The sequence below is a fragment of the Anguilla anguilla genome, chromosome 7 (genome assembly GCF_013347855.1).
Source record: "Anguilla anguilla isolate fAngAng1 chromosome 7, fAngAng1.pri, whole genome shotgun sequence".
In the NCBI taxonomy this organism is placed as follows: domain Eukaryota; kingdom Metazoa; phylum Chordata; class Actinopteri; order Anguilliformes; family Anguillidae; genus Anguilla; species Anguilla anguilla.
In genome coordinates this window covers 45,358,855-45,378,487 of record NC_049207.1, presented here as the reverse complement: position 1 = coordinate 45,378,487, position 19,633 = coordinate 45,358,855, and the positions used below count along the sequence as shown (strand labels likewise).

Genomic DNA, 19,633 nt, shown 5'->3' with positions numbered 1-19,633 from the left:
TCTAATGAAGAGCCCTCTTCTACGACAGTCAAAAGGAGCCAGATCCTTTCTCTCCCACAAATTATACAACAATACCGTTATTCATTGGACCACATGGTTATCATTATGTATGAACCAATCCACAAACTCACCCACAAGCGCCCTCTCGCTCTCTCTTTCTTTTATTGCTCTCTCTCTCCCTCTCTCTCTCACACACACACACCCACACACACACACACACACATATGCGCACACACACACACACACACACACACACACACACAGTTCACAGTGCACCCCATGCTCCACCTCGCCTTTTTCCTGACCAGGCAGGGGATTTTACTGCGATAGATGACATTATACAGACATGGGCAAAAGATCGTACCATTCTATTGAATCACAGGTAAAAATGAGCAGTTTGGCTGCATTTTGCAACAAGTACAGATTCATATCCTGCAGGAACACAGAGATTCTGTGTTATCTACCAACCTCACACTCAAGAACAATCCTGGGACTTTTTTTTCTCCAAGGGCTATTTTTAGTATGAATGGTAGGAAGCCTGCAGCTTTAATAAATGTAAAAGCTATACGGTGTAATAATAATGTACCAGCCAAAATGCCTGTTTGACCCCTAGCCAGGAAACTGCCACAAGTCACTGATAAGTGGAGGGGGAAAGAATGGGTGGCTTCCGAACTTCACTTAGGCTAATTTCAGGGGAGGGGGGGAAGAGGTGTGTTTTAAAACTGGCCACTCCGGTTAGAACCGCGGTGAATCACCTCCAACACAGGGGAGGGTGAAAAGGTTGCCAGATTTCTCAAGACAATAGGGGCGCTGAGCTAATCTTACTTCAGAACGGAAACGTCCGGTTCCTATTTCGTCCGGCGCACATGGCGAGATCGCCCCGAGAGGATGCGCTGTCCTCACGGCGAGGTTCCAGTTCGACCCGCGGGTGGGACGTGACCTCAGGCTCCAACTGGGCATGATCGGGCCCATTGCCACTGGGCACAGCGCCGGCCCGTGGCATACACGGTCTATGCGGTCGTTTAGGGCCACAACGCTATTTCTAAGGTAAACAACGTTATTTTTCGCAATTACGTTATTCATCCCCTATCGCGGAAGTAGCGGTATTAATTTTAAACGGAATGGCAACCGAACATTTCCTAACAATGAAGTGTAAGAAGGATTTTACCAAGCGAACCCATGCTCGACAGAATTGAACAGCCCTCCGGTTGAACAGATTTTCTTAGGGCCACCAAAATCCTAGGGCCGGCCCTGACAGGGCACACGTTAACTGAGCGACAGCTGTCACAATAGACACCCACCCACGCTAGGACCAGAAAATCGCACTGAAAAAAAAAACCTATTTTCGATATGAGCGCATGTATTTTCTCCCCCAGGAGTGACAAAATGTAAGTTACAATCACAAACTAACATTTTCAGGAATTTCTCGCAGAAACTGGGTGCTGTTTGGGTCTGACAAGGAGGCACTTAAGCTTACAATGTAAGTGTGGATAAGTGTATTTATAGAGTAATAACTGAAGGGAAGCTATCCAAACAGCCATCACTTTCTCATCCCTGTATGACGTCTCCAAAAGCTCAGTGCTATAAGGCTGGTACACACATGCGCCAAAGCCTTTCTCAATATCTGTGTGTATGGAGGAGACTGGCTAGGTGGGTGTTTCAAGTTCAGACCTTCTCATCTAGGCTGTGAGAGGTTGAGAGAGAAACCCCTGAATTTCATTTTTTTGCTAGCGAAATTAGCTCACCTTCAAATAACAACAAGCCTAGAAGGTATGAAAAGGGACCAGTCTACTGAAGCAGTTCATGTTCACATTGAACGCTCGACCAGTCGATCAAAGAATCAATCACTCAATCAATATTTAGATTCCCTGATAGGCAATTAATTGTGCAGCCCACTTATAAATCCCAGTATAAAAATCAGATGATAAGGAGATTACTGGCATCCTTATTACCTTTAGATAGTGTTCTAATGAGAAAAAACCCAATAGTCCATGACACAGCATGTTTAAACCCTTCCATAAAGATTTGCATTGACAGCCTGTAGACTCCATCCTGTTATGTTCATAATGTTCTTTAACCACCTTGGCAACGTGTAAAGTAATGCATAAGCTATATCAGGCTCTCGGTCCTCCACTTCATGGTTACTTTACTCAGGGATAAATATAATGCCTATTTTTGTTCACTTTATTTGAGTATGAACCTTGAAAACTAGTCCGGGTCTTGCCTCTTTTTGTGGTGTAATAGCGCTATGTATTTTTTGATATGAATGAATAATGTTAGCTCTGCATAATACCTGCAATAGCCCTGTTCATAACAAAAGCAGTCGGTTAAAAGTTAGAGACTCGGATAGTCGAATGACTAAGACATCAGGACATGGTGGTGTGGCTTTGGTTTTAAAATATTCATCACAGCTGATCTTATTAATTGTATTAATATTTCTTCACATTAACTGTAATAAGAATGATTTCCGAAATTACATTCAAATATAGTTGTAGCAATAAATATAAAAAATATCCAAATATCCCAAAAAAATTGGTTGAGAATGTCACTAAATGAAATACTATACATGGTAAAAATTCACCTAAGCAACAAACTCTGACCTGGTTTAAATTCTGTGAGATTATGAAAAAGGTTTTCTTACATAGCTGTACCTTGTGAAAACTATTTGCAACTCTTCAATCCATAATACTCACATAAGGCAATAACAGCTCTGCATGTTTTCAGGATCGCACAAGCAAACTAATAATTCAGCTAACAGTACACAGGCACAGTCAAAAATGCTACATATGTTTTGGAACTGGCAAGAAAATGAACATAATACCCCACAAACACTGCCGTAAACTGTATGATCCAGTTACTATACATTTCTAATCAAATTCACTATACACTGAACTGCTTTATTAAAATCCAGCAAACCGTAATCTCAGTGGATACGTAGTTCTGCTTCCTGTTGCTTAAGATGTATTATTATTAAAGGCCATGTTACATTTTTGGTTGGAAGTTGGAAGAAACTCGATTTATGTCTGCGATACACAAATGCCCCCTTCAAGTTTGACAGCTTTAAAGGCAGCGAATGAGATGAAAGGGCGGGAATTTATAACAGAACCCGACTCACACAAAGCTCATTGAATACGTTTCTGTGTACCGAAGAAGGAAGAAAGGCTCCTTTGGGACTCCATTGCCGACTCCATAATGAAGATTTGTCTGTGACAGCAATTCTTCAGAGTGAACATGTGGGTTTGACAGAGACAAGGTTAAAAATGTTCTGGGAACTTTATAATAGATCACAGGCATTTTTAAAAAACGCAAAATCCCCCTTTCAAATGGTAAAGGACTGACACGTTTTGATATAATGTGTGTCCTTGTTTTCAAAGCAGATGGCATGGGATCTTTTTTTTTTACGGTTATGTTAAATCTCTTTGGAGGTGACTTTTTGCTCTGCTCTTCCGAGACAGCCAACCTGCAGCCTCAACTCAACGCAGAGCTTTAAGCTAAGCCAAGTAAATTAATTTGATTCCTCAGGAACTGCTCTGGCTAGAACAGTACTCAATAAGAGTATCGTTTTGAGATTAATCATTTGTTGCCATCTTTCCTATAACTGACATCTAGCAATGTGCCAATCCTTTTTCATATGCAGTGAGCTCCAAAATGTTTGGGACAAAACATTTATTTATTTATTTGGCTCTGTACTCCATCTACGAGAGAGCCTTTTCCAATCTTTCTTGGTCCAGTGTCGATGGTGCTTGGCCCACTGGAGTCTTTTCTTCACGTTAGCAGCACATAGCAATGGCTTTTATGCAGATACACACCCTTTTAGGCCAGCAGATCACAGTCGCTGTTTCACTGTAGTCAGGGAAACTGGCTTCTCTCTAGTTGCACTCTAGAGTTCTTCCTGTAGTTGTGGTGCAGTTTTACAATGGTTGCTTTTGCTAGACATCACAAAATAATTGTCTAGCAATAGTCTGATGTTAGCCTTCTTCATCCTGGTCTTCTCCGTTAACATTACTGACCATCAGCTGGACCCTTCTCGCCACAATATGTTTACTTGGCTCCACACATCTAAGCCCAACTCTTTATTTTGGTTTGTTATTTAATAAATGTGCATATATTAACTGAAATCTTCTCTACCTAAAGTTTTTTTATTTTTAAACACAGATGGGCTAATGCTTTTGTGTGTGTGTGTGTGTGTTGCGTACGATTTGTTTGTGTGTGTGTGTGTGAGTTATGTTAACTTATGAAATTATATTTTTACGATTTATGTATGATGCAACTTTTACATATTTTCCATGTTTTACTGAACTGAAAAATGATGCATTCTATGTTTTAAACTACTTTGACTCCCATGCTTATTTTCTATTGTATGCAATTAGTTGACAGTTTGAATGTATGCCATGCATTCGACTGCCTCAGCAGAGTCTCGTATGCAGTATTATACTGTAATTAATACCATTGTAAAAATAGTACACCTATATTCCTATGTTTAAAGGTCCAGGAAACTGGAATCTGTGAATTCTTTGCCGATGTGTTGTTTTAATACTTTTTTGCATTCACCAACTGTTGATAAATATTCTAAAATATTTCTTGCAAAAAAAATAAAAAAAATAAAAAAAATAAAAGCCTGTGGTGAAATTGGCTTGCTTCCCCCCCTAAGCTAAACGCCAGGTTTTCAGTGGGTGGGGTTAACTTGGTCTTAGTTACGTAACAAAAACCAGTGAAATCCTTCCTACATGTAATATGTAAATGATGCTCTTGCCACTTTTGTGCAGGTAAGACAAGCCAAGTTGAAAATGCCCATGCATTGCCCCTCCTCTGGATGTGGAGTAAGCAATACGCTTTTTTTCTTTTTCCCCAAAAATGAAGAGACATAGAATTAATACGTTTTATTTCTGGAGCCCCCAGGCACTGCAATATTACAATAACCACTACAGTATTTGCAGTGCCCATTTTTGCCTGTGCCCAGAATGTGGTGGGTCGGCAAGTAGGCCCACTGTTAGCTAGTGACAATTAAATAGCTTTCAAGCTTAGACACGCGGAATCAAAGACTTTATTTGACTGTAATGTCGGGAGTTTGAGACTGCTATAGAGCCTAATGTTAGTGTACAGTAGCTCAGTGTTACAACGATCGAATGATCCTCAGGTTGACCTATACAATGGTAAAGCCTAGTTTACTTTGATTTTGTTTGTTTTGTCTGGTAGTGTAAGGTAACTACAAGGGAGTCTGATTTAACAGGCTCTAACCTAGCTAGCGATGACTTATGGTTTACATATGACGTGTCTTACGGATATTAATGTTAATGAGCGCAGGATACACGCCCACCCTGTCCTTGTCTGCTGAACAGGTCACAATAATCTAATACTGTTTATTACAATTTAATGGTTAGAACTAGGTTAAGAACTTGAAAGAAATATTAAGAAAACAATCAATTGTCATTCACAATTGGAATCCAGTTTCCTGGATCTTCATATTTTACAAAAATAGTTATGGTAAATAGATCATATTTCACAAGCACCAAAACTATAATTCAAATTTTTACACAATGGCATCTCCCCCCCGAACTGCCACTGTTTCCAATAGATCCAGATCCAGTCAGGTCTGGGGATTTAATCAGTTTGATTAAGCCCCTCAAAACAACTGAACAGTGGAACACATTTATTATATCATTATGTTGCTTTCTAAAATAGGAAAAAAGCTTATTATTGTTTGCTATTCGATACCTGCGTAATGACAGGATATCAGGAATTACCATGGTAACGGTTCCGCAGGACATCTCGTGCTAGAACATTTACCTTTAGCCCGTCTCTCATTCGATAGCGGCTCGCCACTTTCTCAGCACGGCACGAGAAAAAAAAAATAATGCATCTCCACAGGGAACATTCATTAATGTTATGCTAATTTTCCATCTCCAATTAGTTTTTTCTCTCCCTTGTTCCTCGGGTTGGAATTCCCGGCTGTCACTCAAGCCGGAATGACTAGAACAAACAAAGCTGGGAATAATGTATTCCGATGCAAGGGGGGCCTCTCGAGCTGTATGTCCGCGGCGCGAGGGAGGGAGGGGGGAGGCCCGGCATCAAACACACACGACGCGCTATGCCCCCCCCCCCCCGCTCTCACCACGGACACCGTTTGCCATAAACGCTCAGGTCACTTTCTGGTCACACATTGCTAAATTAATGGCTAGTTGCCTCAGGCTTCTTAAATTAAAGGGCGCCTAGAGCGGTTGCCGGAAAAACATAAATATGGGGGGGGGGGGGGGGGGGGGGGGGGGGGGAGCGGGTAGTCGGAGGCACAAAGCATTTATCTAAAACCCTTGTAAGGGTCGTCTCCTTGGTGTGTGCTTGGAAAGTCCCGGACTCTTCCATTGGGTTCAATTCTCCCATACTTGCTGTTTATAAAAGGACGTAGCACAGAACCCACCTCGTCCTGTAATGGATGAGTCATCCAGATGCACAGCTCCCCCTCAATTAGCTATGGGCTAACTAAAACGTGTTCTGAAGGGACTGAAGGGATGGGTGCAAAAGTGTACTCAGGGACCACATTAACATGCTGAATATTTGTTTTGCCATTCCAAATAAATTGTTTATATGACCACTAAATTCGGTGCATAATTTAAGATGCCTGTTTACACATCGAAACACAGAATCTGCATAAAACCATTTTGACTGGAATAGGGCAGTCCCCCTCTTCCATTCACTGCATCCATGGACAGCTAGCTGAATTAAATCCATTTGTGCCTTTCTGGCTTTTTTGCTTTTTAGTTTTTATTATTATTATTTTTATTTTTTTGCACTTTCCAGAGGTGGTTAATCTTGTTGGTAGTCCTGCAGAACCCAGATTCCTTAATCGTTCTGAATGTCATTTAAATCAAATCACTGTTAAGGACTTCACAGTCATTGAGGTGTTTGACTATGTACAAATCTCTGCCCCTGTCATTTAGTCTTAACTAGTCACACAGACATTCAAAATGAAGTACTTCGACTGAGCATGTAAACTTAACAGTGTTTACCTGCCTACTATTCTCCTGTCAAACAGGTCATCGAGAATGAAATTTAATTTGGGAAAGGACCGTTCGAGTTACCAAATTCTGACAGAGGCGCTTACGTATCAGTGTTGTGGTTCAAAAGAGTTCTTGGTTCATTCAGACTAATAAATGGTTTATAAGGCTACATGTAAATGTAATCAGTACAGCGACTTAGGTCATCTGAAACACTTGATTCGGGTGAGCGCAGAAGGGAGTCTCACCCTGAGGTAGTTGAGGGTGAAGTTCGTCAGGCCCATCCGGGTGATGTTTTTCGACAGCTGCTCCAGGACCTGCGAGTCTTGCGCCTGTGGGGAGCAGAATCGAGACGTCTGAGACCCGGACCTCCGCTGATCTCACCTCCAGAGGTAACACATCGCCCACGCTGTGACCGTGGGACGACCCACATTTTTTGCCGACTCGTCCTCGGTTCGCCCGTGCCATTTTGAAAGATATTTTAACACGACAAACGATAAAACAAAACATGTTAACAAAAAACAAGTAGTCATGACTGACTGAGTGGTTCTCCCTAGCTAATAACATTGTCTTTTTTTAGACAATGGCAAAACTGAAGCCTCTGGGTCATTAAATGTCTTCAAGTAAAGTGTAGTGTTTTGCAACAATTACGTGATATTAACAGAACTGACAGTGCCGAGAATTGCAACATTTTCATCTCAATTATTAGAACACATATCAAATTAACAGCTCATAGAAGGAGTGACTGCTTAATGCAAAAACAAATGAAAATAAAATGTTTCTATACATAGCGATCACTGATCTGGGCAGGCCTGGACAATAAAGTGTTTTAACAAAAAAGTGATAAACGAAGTGATTATAAGGGTATTTTTATTTTCTATGTTATCTCCGGACATTGGAATTTTCCCAAAATCAATATAGGTAAATTAAGAACAATATAAAGCCAAATAACTGTCCCCCCTTGGAAATGCTCATTTTTTTCCCCATGCAAATGGTATGGCATTGCAGGACTACATTCAAATCTAGGCGTCCATTCAACAAAGCAACAGGCTTGGTCCCTGGAGATGTTTTTCCTTTTTTCATTTCTTACACAACACTTTGTGGGTTTGGTGGCTGCAGTAATGTACTAGCAATGATGTTCTAAAGGACAAAATATATACATTGCATTAGCATGATGAGCAGATTAGATTGAGTAGATCTCATCCATCAGAATGAAAACACTTTAAAGGAAAATTTTTTTTTTTTTTTTTTTTTTTTTAAAGACAGCAAATGAAAAACATGTTGGTGTTTTAAGACAGCTGCATCTCGTCTTAAAGCGAAAATATTTGTCGGGGGGAGCGAGAGCAGAGTTGAAACGGTCAAAGTGCCGTTGCCTCGTCCCATAAAACTTCTCCTCGGCCAATCAAAGTCGACATCGATGACGTCGGCGCGGGGGAAAAAAAACATTCGCTCCACAGGAAATGCTCGACAGATTACGGGCATAGGAGAACGCACGGAGCGCGCTCACGTTCAGAGCCTCAGGCGTTCTTCGTGGAAGCGTACCGAATCATACCGCGGAACAGAAATACTTCAGCCGGGCTTGCATATTTTGTGTGTGTGTGTGTGTGAGTGTGTTGGCGGGGGAGTGAAAAAGAAGGGTAGAGTCACATTGGCCCACGAACAGATTTGGCTATAAGTAGGCTGTTGCCTTCGGGAGTAGCTAAAATGCGTCTACCGTGTGCATATGAACTGATTTAAAACTGTAGCGCAAGCATAGTCAAAGACAGAAACAAGGCTCTGGCTGACAGAGCTACATGGGACACGTCAGTTCGTACAGAACATTAATGATTCACAGCTGCCCATATAACATAGATTTCTCAAGTAACTATATAGCCAACTTCCTTGTTAGTAGTTATTTCACAGTCTAAGTCATCACTGTAATGTTATCCGGTGAGATAACAATGGTTTTGGGTATTACTACTGCTCCGTGGCAACAGGTAAATGCACACCTTCTATTTCTCTGTCTAAAAAGGCAATTTTCTTCATTTTCTTCTACCAACATGTTATTACCGTTACAACAACAGCTCAGAGAAGGTCCAAGACAAACATTCAGTGTTATCTGTGTGCATTAAATGGCATTCCCAAAATAGGCAGCAAATAAGACTTCACATATTTTGAGTGCGAGAGGCTGACTCTTGTGTTCGGAAAATTAGATGCTTTAATGCAATTTGGCTGCAAAACCGAACCCCAAACAGCTCTGCCAATACTTACGCACGTTGCAGTACAATAGAGTATTTTCCCAACATCTTTAAATGAGCCAGCATGCAAACAGGGATAGCCTACGAATCAAACCTGCAGAAGTTATGGGGCAAAAGCACGATGAGGAACAGAAGACAAAGCTTCCATTAGCTCGTCCATTACTTTCAGTTCGCTGAAAACCTTTCCCGGAATGAAAACAAAGACCAGGTGCTTCGACGAACGTGGAGTGGTAAACATCACAAGTTTCTGGCCTCCCCACAGAGTCAGGGGGGTGGGGTGGGGGGGGGGGCGTGGGGGGGGTGTTTTGACCCCTGGACCGCAGCCTCAGGCAGGTTCCACAATCACACTCTAACCCCTGAAAAGCAGCCCTGTCTCCAAGGGCCGCTGATTGAATTAAGTGTGACGTCTGGGGGGCAGGTTTGGCTCCGTGAAGCCCACGGGCTGCCCCCAGCCATCCCTCTCTCCCTGACTGAATATGGTGTCAGGAGTGCAGCCATACCTGGTAGTATCTACAGACCTTGGCCCTGATTACTTCCAGGAATCCCAAACCAAGTTTATTTTTATTTACCATTTTCAAAACTTTGTCATTTTTCTTTCTGCTATAAGAAACTGATGTTCTTAATTTGTGGAATAAACGACTGTAAGTTACTGTACTAATGCTATTTATTTTTTAAAATAAATCAGTCCAAAATAGAATGGTAATCTTGTGATACGAAATTAAATGCTCATTAGATTTCTTCCATTGCCACAAATAAGCAGAAAGCAAAACATCTAACTGAGCAAATTTAAGCAATCAGGCTCTGTAGGAGAGCACCTTGTGCGATAATTAATAGGGAGATAAAATTAGAAATAATCAATAACATGTACACAACTTGAGAACGTCTAACATTCACACCACCGTGGATTTAGCCTCATATTCGCCGAGTAAAATGATGACTGCTAAAACCTTAAAACACTGAGGTGCACTATGCTTCATTTTATACAAACATTATTGATAAAAAAAATCACTAAAAAACTGTTGCGTGTAATGCTACATTTTCTAGAACAGGTCTCACGGAGGTATGACGGATAGCAGAAGTTTTAAAAAATATTTCCAGTGGAAGAGCTCAAGCCAGGCTAATAACTGTGATTGTGCCATCAGCCTAAATAATTGTGTACTAGTTTTGTCTACTCGAACCGCAGCCTTCATAACGAAATCTGACAAGGCCTTCATCCAACGCGGAACTGCTCGGCAGAGATGTAGAGGCGTGCTTTCAAACAGAGACAACGTCTCTGGCACAATGAATGTGTTCATAATACCATTTATTCACAGCGCAACTATGCGGGCCTTACCTTGACCTTACAGGAATATTGATACTGCCCACATCCGAATGCCAAAATACATCACACACAGAGGGTTTCTTTTTATTTCTGAACACACAAAGGGAGCAAACAGAAGGAACCGACAGCGACTCTGACTGTGGCACATTCGTGCACTCTACCGCAAGACCTTTAATGAACGAAACACTTAAACGGTTCAGCAAGATGAAATAACACATAACAAAAGCTGCATGGCGGTTGTGTTACTTTTGCACAAAGCGGAATTCAAGCACGATACGTAGATCTGTGTTGAGCATGAAAAAAAAAACAGTATTTCTGATTCAGGTGAGAACTGCACACTGTTCTCCTCTGGTGCTACAGACCAAATGGATGGCTGGTCGGTCCCTTTTTCAAACGCAACGTTTAGGTCAGACGACCACGTTGTTGGGAGTCAAAGTGCCAGCAAAAAGCCACAAAGGTGCTGCAGCTAAGTGCTTGTATTAGGGCGAACCTTTAGGGTGAATACCATGTGTGAATCCACGGTATAAATATCCAGTAATAGCATAATGATGCATGTTTATCAGCTTCATGAGAATGCAAACACAAAATGGCTGTGACCTTGAAGAGAGAGGATATATGTTTGAAGGTGATATAAGAACATCTTTCTCATACAGGGGACAATGAAATCACTGCGAAGGTGCATCATACAGAATATACAGAAAGTAATCTATGAGAAGACTCCCTTCAAAACTTACATCACAACACAGGCATTTGGCAGATGCTCTTATGCAACTTTTTACATAGCATTGACATTGCATCCATTCATACAGCAGGATATATACTGAAGCAATGCAGGTTAAGTACCTCGCTCAAGCGTACAACGGCAGTGTCCTACCTGTGACCTTCAGGTTGCAAGACCAGCTCCTTACCCATTATACACAGCTGCCCAGTGATAGATGGGACTCTATCTCACATTAACATTTTGCAGGACAAAGGACACTTTCAATAATCAAAACATCCTTCAAAGGTGATTTTGAATTTGAAACGTTCAGACTTTGATTAAAAGTGCATTTCTGAGTAGCATTCATTAAGTGAATTCCGCGGACCAATTAAACGCAGCGTCCGGATTCGGTCCCACGACCGTGATGGAACACTGGGTTTATCTTCAGGGCTGGGGTTTCTCCCACTTCATTAAATAAAGCTATGATCAAAAGGAGCTACTTCTACAGATCATGCGCTGGGCATCTCCATCTCTAGATCCTAAAATATATTCTTCAGAAGGCTGGGATTAGGAAAAAAAAAAAACCCCACTGGGAATCAGGTGAATAGCTCATAATCAATTTCCCTTTTCCCATATGATCTTCCACAAGGTAACGTCATTAGGTGCAGGAAAGAAATACAAATCATAAATATATCACATCACAATAATCACTTCAAATATAGGGAGGCATACACAGAGAAAAATACACGTTTTTAATCATGCTGTAATATAATGACAGAAATATGACAAAATGCACTGGAGATGCATTACTGGGTGAAAACAGTTGTGTTTCTACTCCAACTCACTCACCAATTGCATGACCTCAAGGTCTAGCATACAGTGAAGTTCGGCAATATAATACCAGAGGAAGTAGCTAGCGAAATTGTAAATTAACATAGCAGTGCTAGTAATGACAGAATCTTTCTTCCCCCCTGTCCAAATCCCATGATCTGCCAATTGCATCAGCCTCACCAGACATGCAGAGTTGTGGCGTTTCGCAGTTTGAATGCCTGATGAGGAAGTAGTAAATCCATATCTGCAATCTCTGGGCATTTAAACTGTGTAAACTTATCATTATCCCACTTATACAACAACTTACCAACAAAAAGCATAATTGCATGTAACCAAAACATGCGATTCAAAATATATATTTGTTTTATTGTGTTAAAATTAGATGAAAAAATATCCTCTATTTTAATGTGTCTATTTAAAAAAATACGTTAAATGAATAAATAGAGTGAAGTTCCAACACACAGGTTGTAACTGCATAGCCTTTGTGAGAAAAAAAAAATCAAGTAGTCATGTATCTGACGAGTAATTCATCCATTACTCATACCTATCGGCTAGTGGATCATGTTAGCTTGCAAGGTATTTTTTTGTAGCTGCTTAGCGAAGTAACATTAGATAGAAAGCTGACTATCCATACAGCTAAATCCCTTTGCAAAATTATGAGCATAAATCTGCAAACATAGCTAATCCAATTTGAATATAACACCTTTCCCACTCCAGCGGTAATTCTAGCTAACAATACTATAAACGTAATGCTTTATAGTAACTCTGGTTTGGCACTAGGCCATGATATTAATGACACTTTTTTTTGTCCTTGTGAATTCTTTCACCCAATGTCATAAAGTAGACAGGAATTCACCAGAACGTAATTTACCGTGCTTTGCAACAGAAGGGAACTATCAGCGATAAATGACTTGGCCATTGGCCTGCTGCTTCAGGCACTTAGTCAAGTTTATATACACCATGAGTTCATGGCCAACACAGAATAAATGAACAGGATTGGATACAGTGAGCAAATGTAACAAATACACACTGATTGTGTGTTATCCTTCCTGTTTGTCACTAAACTGTGTTTGTCTTGTCTTTGTTTGCTGCTATGTAGTCTGGAGCCTGGATTTAGATTTAAATATCTGGCATCAGAGTAAGGACTCCAGGTGGTGGCCCTGGATAGCTAAATGTTTGCTCAACGTCAGGAGCTATGGCCAAAAAACAAACACCCAAATAACAGAACAAAAACATACAAATCTGTTGTTATTTTCCATTTATCTTTCAGTAGAACATTTTAATAATCAAATGTTCTGCCCATACACAAACTGCTGCAATACTGTCAACACTGGCAAAAGCAACAAAAATTATATGTACTGTTTCCTATAGATAAATCATATCATAACCAATACAGGAAGGTTTGCTGTTTGACAGACACACTGGAAGGCATAATGTATTCTGGCAAGCAAAGGGCAAGCTCACACAATAAAATGTTCTGAGTTATTTCAACCAAAAAACAGTTCATAAAAGTATCAAATGTACTCTATCAGAGTAAAACATACATATATCAGAGCTGATTTAACAGTGCACTTCATAGAATGTTAACCATATTTCCATGATCTGAAATATTGACATGAAATGGTAGTAAAATTATAATTAAATTGTAAATGTCCTGTTATAGACAATGTAATACATTTTTCAAAATATAATTATATGAACCCGTTCAGAAACTTTGTAGAATGAATTTATAAAAATTCTCTAGATTAAATATGACAATAAGATTTGGATGTTCCATAAATTACACCATATTTATCATATTTGGAAATTATTAAGATCAGACAAGGGGTACTTCTTTACCCTGAATATGGGTATTTGGAAACAGAAAACTAAATCCTGGCATGAACAATTTTGGCAATAACAATAATTCATGTGATTATTTCATTTTTAATATATTACTTCAGAATACTGATCTCTGGAAACAAAATGTCCTCTGTTTTGTTAATTCAACAGTAACAAAACAATTAAGAAACATATTGGTACCAATTCATCAGAACATATTGTCAATATTGGAAATTAGCAATAAAAAAAAAACTGAAATCCATGTTTTAAAAAATATTTTTCATGCTCAAATCTGTTGTTTCGGCTGAGGTTCAGACACTTTGTATTTGCAGTTAAGTAAAGTCTAGTCAGATTAAGTCATTTCCTGACAAATTCCTGACAATTTTTTAAAATTCTATATATATATATATATATATATATATATATATATTTTTTTTTTTTTTTTTACAGAGTAGAGTATTGAAGTCAATGAATTAAGAAGCAGACTGTTATTATTGCAATATTAACAAGCCAGAAACTACACAGAGCTGTTCAATACCTTACACTGTCGAGAAGGAAATAAAACGCAAAGGAAAATGCTAACTTACGTGCATGGCTAATATGCTGCGTGGGATCAGCTCTCGGTACTGCCTGATCGTAAAATGCCACGTCTTGATCCTCATGAGGTCATCGAAGGCAAACTCCAGGATCAGCCGGCCCTCCGTGCAGACCTTCGGGAAAAGAAGATAAAACAGGTAGTTGATCTTTGTATTGGACGTCCTTGGCTTTTAAAGTCACGTGGAGCGGTGCTGTGGAAAAAAATGAAACCCAGGAAAAGTGGCTGGTTGGCCATTCCAGCCCGGTACCACTTTATGTTACGTGCTTTTATGGAGCATCCGGCCAATTCTCTTTCCCTGCAGCCAACAATACAAATAAAGAGCCACTTATAGCAGACATATTATATTAAGTATGTTAAATGATAAGTGTTGTATAAACAACTCATCATTTTTAGAAAACCACCCCAGGTGCCCTTTTACCACCTTCATTCATAAACGTATTTGCACTACAGTGCAAACAAAGGACAAATTAAAATATCAGATTACAGCTGAAAAAATATGACATAAGGTCTTCGTCGGTCAAAACAGAGAATTCACAGCAATTATTATTTCCTACATTATATTACACATGGATTTCTCCCAAAAATTTTCACTTACATTAATTTAAAGCACCTGCTAATGAACAGAAGAGGATTTTGATGATTATTTTCATAGAATGGCATCAATGCACCACTCTGATCTATAGCCTGAACTGTGCACTGCAATCAGACTTCCATGAGAAGCTTTGCCAACACGTGTTGCAACAGATAAATGAGAGATGAAAGGGAAGCACCATTTCTGAGATTTTCCTGAGGAAGCCCATAATGTAGGTCTGGAGTTGCTTTGTTTATATTACAGAAGCGTGTGTTTAATTTGAATTGAGATTAAAAGGAACGGATCCAAATTAAAAGTGACGCGGGAGATAAACTCATACCAGCCTTTACTTAGTGGTATTTAAAGCTGTCATTCCTTACACCTTAGTCACATGAAAACACAACGGCCATTTCAGATTATCTGTCGTGTTTTCAGACCCAGCATAATTCAGCATTAATTCCCTCTTACAAACGATTTCCATCACAGAGCGTCATTCTCATACCGCTTCAAAGATGCTGCTTGCGTTTGATTAGTAAACGCACAATACATCCAAGGTAAAGGAGCGAAACACAGTGTGTGTGAGTAGTTCCTTTACAATAGAGCAAAAGAAATGAAAAAAAAAAGAAATGAAAAGAAAAAATATGCTTGTATTCCAACAAAAATACACCATCTCTATATTCTGCACAATCCTTGTTCCTTTCTCTCCTCATACCCAACCCCCCCCCCCCAAAAAAAAAAAGCCAAAACAAAACAAAAAAAACAATCTTTGCAAACTGGGTTAATTTACACGACAAAGATTCTTAAATCAAAAGAGTTGCCAATTAAGAAAACATTTGCTTTTTTTTTTTTTTTTTTTGCTGAATTCATGTTATGGTACTCTGAGCTCTGACATTTTGTTGCCGTGGCAACCGAAATCAGCTGATTAGTTGGCATGGCAACAGAAAAGATGTAATCCCAGCAGACACACTCTAATCAATGCCCCCAGCACAGATGGTCTCCTGAGGATCAACAAGAAAGAGGCTGGCGGGCACACAGCTCGGTCACGTGGTACCGCTAGTCCACGCTGGAAAAGAAAACTAAAAAAAGAACATTTTTTTTCTCCCCCCTCTCCCTTCCAACTAGTGAATATATAATTTAACCCATTCCAGCACGCCGCGCGCTCCGCCATTGCTATTTTCTGAATGCACTTCAAATGCTAGATCTTTATTAAGCGCGCATGAAAAAAAGCCGCCAAAGTTTTCGAACCAGTTACGGTGACATCATTTATTGCTGGTTGTATAGATTTTTTTTAAGTGGATAAGCTCACAGGGACACACATCTGATTGATGATAAAGAGGTGTTCCTCATGCAGTGATATATATACGAGGGCAATTCAGACCAGTTTCACTGACTCTGGGCTTCCAGACTCCCAGATAAATACGATCTACTGTAAAAAAAATAATAATCCCCACGATGTCAAGACAAGAAGAGCCTTATTGATTTAACATTTCGAAATATTACATTCAGCGGCAGCATCATTTCCCTCAGAAATTAACTCTAATTACGGAAAAAAATAATGTGACTGGACTGAAAAGAGGCTTTTTGGCTACACAGGGAAAAAAGAACACAACCATAAAAAACAACAAATGACAACTTCATTACTTTTAAGGGTATTGGGTAATACATCATTATGTGCTTTTTCACAACACGGGACTCCATAAACATTCCATAGGGTGATGGACCAAGTCGTCATCTTCCATCAAAGCCATGCATGTTAAATAGGATCACCACTGTAAAAAGTACAGACTGGCCAGTACAGCGAGCAATAACTTTTCAGATCATAATGAAGGACTAGGGCAGGTTTTGGTTGTTTGTACTGATTTTGAAACCCCATCATAAAATATCATATCACATTATTCAGACCCTGCAAAATTCTGATCACACCTGATCAAACGTTCTAGACAGTAACGATGGACTCGTTGCTGTAAGGAGCAGATTATATAAACCAGCACGCGCAGAGGAAAGCTAACCAAACAGAAACACAGGAGCTGCACAGCGGGTCTTTAAATATTTTTGATAAAGATGTAAAATGGGGTTTCTGTCTGTCGTTGCCATTATTCTGGGAGTCATGCTTCTACACAATTTAATCCATTTGCAAGAGGTGAAGATGATCTGCTAATACACTTTGTTTCTTTTTGAGCCAGGCACTTCTACAGGAACACCAGAAGTGCAGCAGATTTATCTTGACTGATTGTAATGTTCTTGCTTTTATATTTTCTCATTTAGATTTGGTATTTTTTTCTCATATTCTTTTTAATTGCATTAATTACTCTATAATATCTCATTAATTAATTAGAGACAGGGTCAATTATTATTGGGAACAGGTGCATAAAGAACACAACATTGTTATTGGCACAGGTAGAAGTGCTTTTGAAGGTGAGGGTTGAGCAAACAAAACAATTAAAGAGCTTCTTTGAGAAAGATCTGACATGTCAAATAAGTCATTTTGTTGTAAAATATAATACTGTGGTAATAGTCATTTGTCTTCTTTAATATAGCCATTTTCTGTTACTGCTGTAGACTAGACAACAAGGATGTGCCAGCATTACACAGAGTTAGCTCTTTACGTCTTAGATGTTAAAGTGTAAATTAAAAATGACTGACGTGCATCCTTAATCACTAAAAAAACATTTAAAGGAAATACACAACGACAGTACTAATGGTAAAAATAATCTATACATTTACTTTGCTATTTATAAAGGAACCACAGGATCCAATGACTTCCAATACCATAAATTAACAAATGAATACTACTTCGTAATGTGTCTGTGGCAACAGTTGCAGCACTTCAAATATTCTAAAAATCAAGACACTCTATGTATTTAGATTTTTTATGATGGAGTTGTTAGCCGCCGTTGGGGCGTTCTGATTTACGCGGTCGCAAACACAACTTCTCAATCCGGAAGAGAGAACACAATGAAATGTGGCTGTATGAAAGATGAGTCCTAACAGGGCGGCCATTGATTTAAGGCACTCGCAATAAAACTTTCCCTTTCAACTCACGAGCTTGTTTGATGGATTCAGAAGGGATGCCGTAAAAGGCTAATATATAGAAGATACATTAATTCAGTTTAATCCCCAGCAGTTATTCAGAACTCTCCGAGTCTGGAAGTGGCACTAGGGAGCAGAGAAACCCTTGTTAATATCAATGGGGGAACAGGTTCTGTTTCATGTAAGTTGTTCTCAACAACCCCAAGGGCTGATGAATGATTTAAAGTCAGAAATCAGCGAGGAGCTGGACAAGCTATCAAGACATATAACTCACACGCACGCGCACCCACCCACACACACACACACACAAGCAGGCACACACACCCACACCCACCCACGCACACAGACGCACATACACATGCACACACACACACAATTATTAAAGATTATTAAACCAATCTACAATAATACTATCATGACAATACATTATGACAAACAATGCAATTTCTATAATACTCTGCATAATCTAATTGTTTTCCCTTGTGCATTCGTCTTCATATTTAGCATTTTAAACTGTGCTCTGTTAAGGCCTAAACACTCTACATAATCTGATGCAAGAGATATTTTAGGCATTTTTATATTTGCAAAAAATTCTGCACTGAAGTTAGACGGCAATTTCGTCGAATAAACGACAAATACTAAACGTGTACTTTAGGGCTTTATGACCGTTACTGACCTGAGGGAGGAAAGAGAAGAGAGGCCTGAGAAGCTGAGCGTGGCACGCGCACGCAGAGCATGCTGGGAAGGGGGGGGGGGGAGAGCGCGGGCGCGGGACCGGGGCCGAATTATCGGCGGGATAAGAGCAGCGGCGTCCCCGGCGCGGCGCACAAAGGAGCACCGCGGCGCGGGGGCTGGACCCCGCAGTGGGCGGACGGCGCGCGGGCGAACGGGAGCGCTGTGACAGCGGCGCCCCCCCCCCCCCCCCCCCCCCCCGAGCCGCCGCCCCGCCGCTCGAATCTCCCTCCCGACGCTGGCGGTTTACAGATCTTGATTACCCACAGCGGGCACGCCGGCCCTCCTCCGGGATCGGAAGAGCGCCCGCCGTCTCGGGGGAGGGGGAGTAATAAAGCGGAGCCTCCCACCCCCCCCTCCCCCCAACCCTACGCCCCCCCCCCCCCCCCCCGCTGGAAACCTCTCCGCTCGTGACGGGGGATGATTCACGGCACCGGAGTTTCTGGAACAGTCTTTCACACCTCGGCTGCTGACCGAATGCAATGAGTTTTTTTTGTTTTTGTTAAAGAATCTATAGCAGTAACAAAAAAAAAGCCTTCTATACCAACGTTAATAGAACATTATGGGAATGTTATATAAATGCCATTCGAGTATCATCTGTGTTTTAAAATTCCAGATAGGAGCTGTATTGTATTGTGGTAGTTAATCCAGACACTGAGACACTGTTGAACATCAGCGTACTCCATTTCTCCCAGTATTGCTGGAATACGGAGAATCAGGCTAATTGTTTTTTACATTTTCTCCTGACGTCACCAACAGACACAAAGTGTCCACATTATGTGAATGGGCGGCGGTTGAGC

At 40.4% G+C, this 19,633-nt stretch overlaps 1 protein-coding gene across 3 annotated transcripts in view; it reads right to left on the bottom strand.

The window, feature by feature from the left end:
• Positions 1-19,633, bottom strand: part of ldb2a (LIM domain binding 2a) — a 77,218-nt gene that overhangs the window by 13,258 nt on the left and 44,327 nt on the right. For all 3 annotated transcript variants that reach the window (XM_035426851.1, XM_035426853.1, XM_035426854.1), the window contains exons 4-5: positions 14,490-14,612; positions 7,241-7,324 (exon numbers count right to left, since the gene is read on the bottom strand). In XM_035426851.1, the coding sequence (XP_035282742.1) occupies positions 7,241-7,324; positions 14,490-14,612 (207 nt within the window). The remainder of the gene's footprint in view (positions 1-7,240; positions 7,325-14,489; positions 14,613-19,633) is intronic.